The following is a 10,094-nucleotide window of genomic DNA, read 5'->3' as shown; positions in this document are numbered from 1 at the left end:
AAGCAAACTGAATGTTAAATCAAAAAGCATGAAAGAGGGAGCTCTTCTTAATATTTTGACACCAAAATCATGTCGATACACCTTACCGACTGCGAGTAAAGAATAATTTTAAAAGAATAATTTTCTACCAAAAAAGACTCAATTTCAACAAAGTAGAAGAATTTTCATCTAAAAAGGATCATTTTTCAACCAAAATTGAAATAGTTAAAATGTTTTTAAAAAAAATTTACAACAAAAAAAATTCGAGAAAATCGTTTTTTACCAAACACAGAAGATTTAAATGTTCAATTGAAACATTCATTTGTCAACCCACAAAAATAAATTCTCGAAAAATAATTTAATTTTCAGCCCAAATTATGAATTTTCTACCCAAAAAGATACAGTTTCAATTGAATATATTACTTTTCAACTAAACAGAAAGAACGTTTTAAAGAAAGAAACTGGTTTTTAATTACAGTGATACATTTTTCAACCCAAAAGCTAAATTTTATATATAAAAAAAAACGAACTTTTAAATAGATATCTTTTTTTTCCAAAGACATGAACTCCTAACAAAAAGGATTACATTTTTATCAAAAAAGGTAAGTTTCCTATAAAAAATGTGATTGCTAAAGTTAATTTACAACTGAAATAATCAATCTTCATGTAAAAAAAATTACATTTTAACCAAATACATGCACTTTCAAGTAAAAAAATGAATTTTCTACAAATAGTAGAATTTCCAACTAAAACTAAGATAATTACATCATCAGAAAAAACTTAATATTCAATGAAATAAAAGCAAATTCCTGATAAAATAGTTTAATCTTCAATCAAGAAAATTGAATTCCTATTAAAATATTTTATTCGAAGTAAGAACAAATTAATTTTCCACTAAACAGATCAATTTTCAAATAACAAGATGAATTTTCTATCAAAATAGACGATTTTTTAACAACGTAACTGAATTTTTAACCAAGCATTTCAACTTTTATAGCTTTTTCAACCATTAAGAAGAATTTTTTAATTCTGAATAAAACACGCGAATTAGTTTTCAACTACAAAAATAATTTTCAACCAAATTATTAAATTTTAAACAAAAAAGGTTTGTCTACTAAAATGATCAATCATCAACCAAATGAATGCATTTTAATAAAGTAGTTCCACTTTCAACTGAGATATTATACACTCCAACTCGAAAGATACGAGCTCTGAAGATACGAGTTCTCCACAGATACGACCAACCCGACCCCAAAAGGAGTGAGAATAGTAGACCTGTGTGCGTTCTCAGCCCCCGAAATCTAAATGTAACAGGAGTGGGATCTTTGGAGCTCGAGTGTTTATTTTTATCATTTTACCCATTGAGATATTCTGTCCAGTAATAATCCAGTCAGATGAACTTTCTACTAAACCATGGACGTAAAGTGCTGGTTTTTGATCTTGTGCCACATTACGACTGTTTAATAATCGACGCAGAGTTATAATATAGCCATCTTCCGTTGCAACATAATGTTCTTCAAGAGAATATCCCAAATTTTCAACTATTTTTTTCTGAAAAGGATTATTAGTATGCTTTAAATAAATAATCGTATTAGTTGAAAAATGTCTTAAAGGCAGTGTGTATTGGAAAAGAAAAATGTCAGATATAGGAAAAAATTTAGAACAACATTAAACTATTCCTCAAATTGTCAAATATGAATGAATAAATTAAACAGAGGCACATAGAAAGAAAATACGTTTTTAGGAAGTTTGCAGAAGGGGCGAAGCTTTTTTTCTCCAGGTGGAGCAGGAGAATAAATTTATATTATTGAATGACACATTTTGTACATATGATAATAATATTACAATCAATACAAATTTTAAATAAATTATTATTAAATATCTTTCGAATATTTAAACAATTTCACTAATATTATCAAAATATTTTAAAAGATTTTAACATTTGAAATTTTAAAAATATTTTACAAAGATGTTAATGATTTTCTAAAGATTTTGACTATTCCACATTTTTCATGAAAATTGAAGATAGCTTCAAAATATTTCAATGATTTTGCATGTCGCTTATAGATTTGAAGAATTTCACAAAGATTCAAATGATTTTCCCAAGATTTCAATGATTTCGAATATATGATAAAATATTTATAAAACATTTGAAATATTTCGCAAATATTTCGGATAGACTTGAAAGATTTTACGAACTTCAACAATCTTTTTAAAATATCAACAATTAGAATTTGTTTGAAAATATTTTATAAAGATTTCAAGTATTCCCCCATAGATTTTCAAAATTTCATAAATATTTCGAAAGGTTTAAAAGATTTTTAAAAGATTGGAAAGATTTTGCAAAGATTTCGAACGTGAAAAAAATATGATCAACCATTTATCAAATATTTTTAATATTTCACAATTATATCACAAAGATTTTAAAGGGATTTCGAAAATTTTGTATAGATTCAAAATATTTCACAGATTTGTTTGATTTTTTAAAGATTTCTACAATTACATTTTTTTTAAATATTTGATAAAAATTTCATTAATTTCCCAAAGATTTCAAAGATTTAAATTATTTGATCAAGATTTCGGATAAAATTGAAAAATTTCACAAATAGTTAAATAATTTTCCAAGTATTTCAGTCATCTAAAAAATATTTTAAAATATTTATAAAATAATTGAAATGTTTTGCAGAGTTCGGATACATTCAAAGAAATGCAGGGACTTCAATGATTTCTTAGAGATTTCAACAATTTCACAAATGTTTCCAAAAATTTCAAAAATGTTTCAAATATTTAACAAAGATTGGAATGAAATCCCAAAAATTGCAAAGATTATACAAAGATTTCAAATATTAGGCAAAGATTTCGTATAGATTATGAATATTTTACAAATGCATAAATTATTTCACAAAGATTTCAGGTAGATTTTGGAGAAATTAAAACGATCTTATCAATTCAATGATTTTTTTGCCATTTAGTTATTTCTGAGAGGGAAGTTGTATCATGTGCCCCCTAGGGCTCCGCGGCCTTTATAATTTTGTTGTAAATCTCAGAGTACTAGGCATTATTTTTTAATGATTTTTCATCTACTGAAATTAGACAAACTTTTGTTACTTAACTAAACTTACTATTCTCTCAGATGGATCATCAGGATCTTCAGGTTTGAATTTCACACAAATGACGTAACTCACAATTGCGATCAATACTATCAAAATATTGACTAACCTACTGCATGAAGGGAAGGAAGCTGAGCAAATTATTTTTAAATTAATAATGCGCTGATCTAAGTCTGATATTTTTGATTTGCATTGTTTTCGAAAAATCGAAAATCATATGATAAAAGCGTGTACATATATTTTGAAAACTAAAAAGAATACATGATTTCGATACGTTTTTAACGCTTAATCTAGAAATGCTTCTGTTTGTTCGAAACCTTACACGGTCCTTGAGATAATGAAAATACTAAATAAAAAATCACGAAGACAAATGGTTCCAAAAAAATATTGGATACAATTTAAGAATTATCTTCTTCTAGAGATTATCAATTAGTTCTTTTAACATATTTCTAATATGTAATGTTTAAAAAACGAGCAAATTATAAATTTATTTCTAGGAGAAAAAATCGAACACCTTTGATCATTTTCTAACTCACATATTTCATGCATTTCTTCACTTTGAGTTCTAATCTAAACGAATATCAACCTGAAAATAAAGTGGCTTCCTTGTCTTTAAACTGATGCTTCAGAGAAACAGAAAATGAGGTAATCTCATTTGGCAGTTCTTTTATATAGTAATTTATGATTCTTATTATTACCATATTAATGCTTTTATATTTATTATTTAAAAACAATGTCATAGGAGAAACATACTATTTGAAAACTGATTAAACAGTTATAGCAATAAAGAATTACCCATTTTTAAAATAATATTTGTTTTATATTACAACTTCTATTACTTTACCACAAATAAAAAAAATGTAGAATTAATGTAGGTGCTTGTTGGGTTCTCTTGACACCTGGTGTTTTTGTTGGAATTGAATTAATTTTTTGTTAATATTAACAAATCCACAAGCAGTAATCAATTTTTTAAACAAAATTTGAGATAATTTTGTAATCTACAGTTGACTGTTTAAGATTTTTTAATGATCTAGTGAGAATGCAGTATAATTTAATCTATGAGAGGTTTGAGACTGCATGTAAGAAATTGTAAAGAAATTACTAAAACATAGAAAAATTTGCATCATGAATTATTGTGTTTTAGATCCAGCAAAAAATATGTTTACAATATAGTAAAATGTTTTTTAAAGAAGGCTTCAGTTAATTAAGTATAAGTATGAAAGCGCTAGCATGGACTGCACTTCAAACATCACGTTTTTTACTAATTTTTTATACTTGATAAAAATGCACTTTTCTTTTGTCCTGATTTCTATGTTTAATTTTAAAAAAAGATCTAATTGCAAAATTTTTAAAATTATTATAATTTTTGAAGGAAGTGAATAACAAAATTTCTTAATAAATTATTACCATAAAATTATAGCTTTCAGATGACTTTTTGTAAAAGGGCTTCTTTAAAATTAGATCATAGCGCATAAGGTCTACTTTCAATTGGTATTTTCCAAACTTCACAATATTTGTACTTTGTTGGGTACTATACTATAAAGCCACCAAGTTTGGTTAAAGCATCTAATGAATTGATCAAAATATATTTACTTATAGTGTTTAAAATAATTTTTATTACAGACAATAATTTCCAGTAACGATTTTATCTTGTTTATTCATATATCTTTAACTATGGTAAGTTTTTCAGGCGATACTTCCATTATGTTTTAGATACAACTTATTTATCATGAATAAATAATCTTGCAAAATTTGTTTCCTAAATACTTCGATTTTTATTCGAAATCTTTGTCGATTCTTAAAACAATATCTGAGATATTAATGCAACATTTGTCAAATCTTTGGGAATCTTTGGAAATCTTTTAAATATTGGGTTATATTTGTGATATTATTTGAAAATTTTTTAGATCCTTAGGAAGTCGTTGAAATATTTATCTATTTGTAATTGATCTAAAATCGTTGTGCAATATTGAAATCTTTTTAAAATGTGTGTACAGTTGAAATATTTTTGTCATATTCGGTAATGTTTGTAAAATTATTGAAATCTTTGTTCAATCCTTGAAATTTATCTGAAAACCATACAACATTTTTTAGATGTTTGTTCAATCCTTTATATCTGTCTGCAATCTTTGTCAAATAATATAATTCTTTGTCAAATAATATAAGTATTTGAGAAATTATTTAAATCCATCCGAAATCTTTGTAAAATGTTTGAAATTTTTATAAAATTTGCGTGAAATAATTGCAAATTTTTCAAATCTTTCAAAATTTCGGCATAATATTTGAAATATTAGGTAATATTTATGAAATTATATGTATCTTCACGAAATCTTGCAAAAATCATTGAAATATTTGGGAATTTTTCAAAAAAAAAATTCGGAATCTTTGAAATAATTTTGAAATATTTGGTAATTATTGTGAAATTATTGAAATTTGGTTGAAATATTTATGAAACAATTAAAGTGCTTGTAAACTCAGAAATCTTTTATATACCAGTGAAATCATGAAATCTTTGAAATCTTTGGGATATTTGAAATGTTTGGAGAATCATTTATATCATTGAAAAGTCTTTTCGAAATATTCGAAATCTTTATGAAATTATAAGGAAATCATTTGGAAAATATTTAACAAATATAAGGAACAAGCGTCAAATATTTGCCGGAAGATAATACCAACCGCTGATATTATCCTTATTTTTGATGCGTTAGAAAAAAAGAAGAGACGATATTTTGTCTACCATAATTTATTGTTTAAAGTGTGTACAGCGCGGGTGAAAAGACAACAGGCGTTCCCTGAGAATTTTTGAGAGTTCGAAGGTGCTGAATACACTTACAAAATATCCTTGGAAGGGATAGCAATCTCTATTGGACAAAATAGTTAGAAGTATGAAATGTCGTTTACGTCGTTTACGCCTCCTTACGGTCAATCTCTACCTTCGATTTGTCTGGTTTGCACATTTTTACCTAGAAGAGATTAGATATTTGTCTCGTTTAGAGGAGCCCCGCAGTAAAGGGCTTCAGAGAAAACGTGTTATGTTAGCTATGTCCAAGACTTACAACAATACATTTTGAAACCCAAATTTCTCCTTTTGAATCTAGCAGTTTGTATACAGTTTTGTCACTTGACAGTGACTGTTCTAATAACGTGGTCGTTTCCAGGATGTGTTTTGATTACAAGTCCCAATACCCATTGCGTTGGTAGTAAATTTTCTTCTTTTAGAAGGACAATTGTTCCCTCCTTGATCCCATGTTGACCTGTCTTCCATTTGTGGCGAATATTCAATTCATTCAAATATTCTTTAGACCACCTGGTCCAGAAATGTTGACGAATTTTCTGGATATGCTGCCAGCTGGACAGTCTGTTGTGTGAAGTTTCAGTAAAGTTTACTTCAGGTAAACTCGTCAATGCATCACCAATTAAAAAATGTCCCGGTGTAAGGACGGTAAGGTCATTAGGATCGGTGGACATGGGCGAAAGGGGGCGTGAGTTTAGGATTCCTTCAACTTCTATGACGAATGTATTAAATTCTTCGAAAGTAAACAATTGTTCTGAAACTACTCGTTTAAAGTGATGCTTAAAACATTTAACTGCTGATTCCCAGATACCCCCGAAGTGAGGAGAAAGTGGAGGAATAAAGTGCCACGTTATGGCTTCATGCGTTAAAAAATGTTGACATCTTTTTTGATGAGCTTCCGAATTAAGAAGAACATATATTTCTAGCAGCTCATTGTGTGCTCCTATAAAATTCTTCCCATTGTCAGAGTAGATATTTGAAGGTTTACCTCGTCGAGCAATTAATCGCTTTAATGCTGCGATAAAACCGTCACTCGTCATATCGCTAACTACTTTAAGATGAACGGCTTTAATGACGAGACAAACAAAAACGGCTACATAGACTTTCACACGCGTACGGTTACGAAATTTTTTCTCTTCAATGGAAAAAGGTCCGTAGTAGTCGACCCCTACATTGGAGACTGGTCGGGCTGGAATTGATCTAACACTTGGTAAATTTCCCATTGTATATTCCGGGACCGACGGATTAGCGCAAAAGCATCTTATGCATTTTCGAATTATTTTTCGTATTTGATTCCGCCCATCAGGTAACCAGAAGTTACGTCGCAATGCGTGAAGTGTGGTCTGAATACCTGCGTGATGGTTTTGCTTGTAATAACAGTCAATAATTAGGTTTGTTACATAATGCGATCGAGGAAGAAGAATTGGATGTTTCTGTGAGTATAAAAGCTCGGATTTTTTAATCTTCCTCCTACGCGAAGAATATCATCACTATTAAGAAAAGGAGCAAGTGATAGTAATTTAATTTTATGATGAATTTCCTTTCCCTTTTTTAAATTTGAGATTTCGACAGCAAACTCGATATTTTAAATTAATTTAATGATTGTTTTTTTTTGCATACGCCAATTCTTCGACCGTTCAAGGACCCTGATGTCGTTTTTGAAATTTAAAACGCATGCAATATGCAATCACTCGTTTCAATGTGCCATAAGAAGATTACTTTAGAAAAATATCGTAATTTGTGACGTCGGTTGCGAAACCTGAAACTTTTTTCATTCCCAGCACGTCGCTTAAATTACTCAGCTCAAGATTCGGCCAGTTTGTTTAATTTTGACAAAGCCACTGTTGTTCATTGAACCATTGTGCGTTTTTCGTAAATTCATTCGGAAGCTGACCTCGTGATAATGCATCGGCTGGATGATCTCCTGAACGAATGTGACGCCATTGACTTGGATTGGATTGATTTTAAATATCAGCAACACGATTTGCTTCAAATGTTTTTAGTAAATGTGGTGAAGTGTGAATCAAGTGTAGTGTAATAGTGGAATCTGACCACAATACTACTTTCTCAAAAGAAATTCCCGTGATAGCAATGGCTTGTCTAATGAGCTTAGCAAGAAGTTGAGCTCCACACAACTCGAGTCGTGGCAGCGAAACTGTTTTCAATGGTGCTACACACGATTTCGCATAAAATAACGCTGGGCTTATGTTTCCGGTAGAATCCACCAATCTTAAATAAATACAGGCTCCGTATCGACACTCACCTGCGTCACAGAAACCGTGCAATTGAACGCTAATTGCATCATTAATTAAGACTTTTCTTTCGACGGACACGTTATTGATAACTGGAAGTTGGTCAAAGAATTCCATCCAAGCAGTAAACAAGCTGTTAGGAACTGATTCATTCCAGTCTAATTTTAATTGCCAAAGTCTTTGCATGATTCGTTTTGCGTATAAAATTATTGGCTCTAGCAGACCTAAAGGATAAAAGATTTTTGCAATTTCGGACAGAATTTTTCGTTTAGATTTGATTAATTTTGCAGCTACTGGCTTTACGATGTACGTTATGAAATCGTTTTGTGCATTCCAGATAGTGCCTAAAGTTTTCACAGATTCTTGTTTGTCTGAATGACAAGTATCTAATTGACAATTAGGGATTATATTTTCATCGTCTAAATCGCGTAAAATCTGTGAATCGTTTGATCCCCACTGTCGAAGTACGAAGCCTTCGAGTTTTAGTAATTCAGTGATTTCATTCCTAATTTCTAATGCTCCTTTAATCGTGGAGGCGCCAGAGAGTAAATTGTCAACGTACATGTCCTTAGTTAATACGCGTGATGCTCTGGGAAATCGATGTCCCTCATCTTCAGCGAGTTGTTGTAAACAACTTATCGCTAAGAAAGGGGCAGAAGCTAGGCCAAACATGACCATCTTTAATTCAAAAGTTTTAATATTATTCGGGTCCCCCCAAAGAATGCGTTGATATTTTCGATCTTCTGGTCGTACGAGAATTTGTCTATACATCTTCTCTATATCAGCTGTTATAACATAATTATGCAAGCGAAATTTGAGGATTAGCGAGACTATATCGCTTTGAATAGCAGGACCTACCATAAGTTTGTCATTAAGTGATAGGCCGGTATTTGTTTTGGCAGATCCGTTGAAAACTACGAGTAGCTTAGAAGATAAGCTATTTTCTTTAATTACCGCGTGATGGGGTAAATGAAAACCGTCTCCATCAATTCCGTCGGTGATTTCGGTCATGTGACGTAATGTTACATATTCGTCTGAGGCCTGTCTGTATTTGACTTCTAAATCAGGATTTTTTGTGAATTTGTAAAATAATGATTTTAAGCATTTTAATGGCTTAGACTGCGATTCACTTAATTCTTCTTTACTGTTTTTAAACGCTATCGCGTTTTAATATTTCCTCCCATTTCTCCGCTGTTAATTTGTGAAGTTTTTCTTCTAAAATTTGCACTAAAATTTCCTCATTCAAGTTAACTTCTAAAGTTTTTAGGAATTCCAAATGCTGCTAAGCTTCATCACCTAAACGTCTTAAACCTTCTGAGGATTCCTTTTCTTGAACAGAAAGGCGCAATAGAAGGCTCAAGTGTCTTGATATAATTAACCGTTTTTCATAAAACGCGCTTTGCAGTAAGTTCCACGCACGATCATAATTGCCGTCTGTGATTGAAATGTGTATTATTTTATTTTCAGCTTCTCCGGTTACTGCAGATTTTAAATATTGTAATTTTTCAATGTTATTTAAATCAGATTGATTATGGATTATTGAAGTAAAGACATCTTTAAAGGACAGCCACTCTTCATATTTACCGCTTAATTTTGGGAGAGAAGCTTCCGGTAACATGATACGTCGTTACATTACTGTGCTACGAGACATTTCTTCATGTGTGTTATGAGAATTATTTTCAACTTCGGGGGAACTGTAAGGAGCCTGTTTAGCTAACTGCTTTGATTCGATTATTAAATTAAGGTAAATTTCCTCGATTTCAAATGTCTCCGCCTCATGATACCGGTCATCTTCCAAAATTTTATGTTCGTCAGAAACTTGCTCAAAATCGACAAAGATTTATTTTAACTTATAAACTCGAACATTTAATTTAATTAAATCAGGTTCTTGTTTCTTATATTCGTCTAAAAAATTACGAAATATTTTCAATTGCGATTTTTGAGTTCCCCGTTTCTGAT

The 10,094-nt window shown here is 30.3% G+C and overlaps 3 protein-coding genes across 3 annotated transcripts in view; all 3 read right to left on the bottom strand.

The window, feature by feature from the left end:
• The window catches only part of LOC117178506 (lipase 3-like), a 27,099-nt gene extending 21,053 nt beyond the window's left edge, over positions 1 to 6,046 (bottom strand). Inside the window, exons 1-2 of the mRNA XM_033369931.1 lie at positions 6,023 to 6,046; positions 1,338 to 1,530 (exon numbers count right to left, since the gene is read on the bottom strand). Of these exons, the coding sequence (XP_033225822.1) occupies positions 1,338 to 1,530; positions 6,023 to 6,046 (217 nt within the window). The remainder of the gene's footprint in view (positions 1 to 1,337; positions 1,531 to 6,022) is intronic.
• A 160-nt stretch (positions 6,047 to 6,206) lies between these two features.
• LOC117178504 lies at positions 6,207 to 7,106 on the bottom strand. Its single transcript, XM_033369930.1, has one exon. It carries the CDS (start codon positions 7,104 to 7,106, stop codon positions 6,207 to 6,209), a length of 900 nt encoding a protein of 299 aa, XP_033225821.1.
• A 741-nt stretch (positions 7,107 to 7,847) lies between these two features.
• LOC117178503 lies at positions 7,848 to 9,146 on the bottom strand. Its single transcript, XM_033369929.1, has one exon. The coding sequence runs from the start codon at positions 9,144 to 9,146 to the stop codon at positions 7,848 to 7,850; it is 1,299 nt and encodes a 432-aa protein (XP_033225820.1).
• Positions 9,147 to 10,094: the final 948 nt, after the last annotated feature.

Source organism: Belonocnema kinseyi, chromosome 8 (genome assembly GCF_010883055.1).
Source record: "Belonocnema kinseyi isolate 2016_QV_RU_SX_M_011 chromosome 8, B_treatae_v1, whole genome shotgun sequence".
NCBI lineage: Eukaryota > Metazoa > Arthropoda > Insecta > Hymenoptera > Cynipidae > Belonocnema > Belonocnema kinseyi.
Note: the sequence above shows the minus strand (reverse complement) of the source record. Positions and strands in the feature narration are given on the sequence as shown.

Coding starts and splice junctions, on each gene's coding strand:
- LOC117178504 (XM_033369930.1), bottom strand. CDS start 7,106: ATGGGAAATTTACCAAGTGTTAGATCAATTCCAGCCCGACCAGTCTCC.
- LOC117178503 (XM_033369929.1), bottom strand. CDS start 9,146: ATGACCGAAATCACCGACGGAATTGATGGAGACGGTTTTCATTTACCC.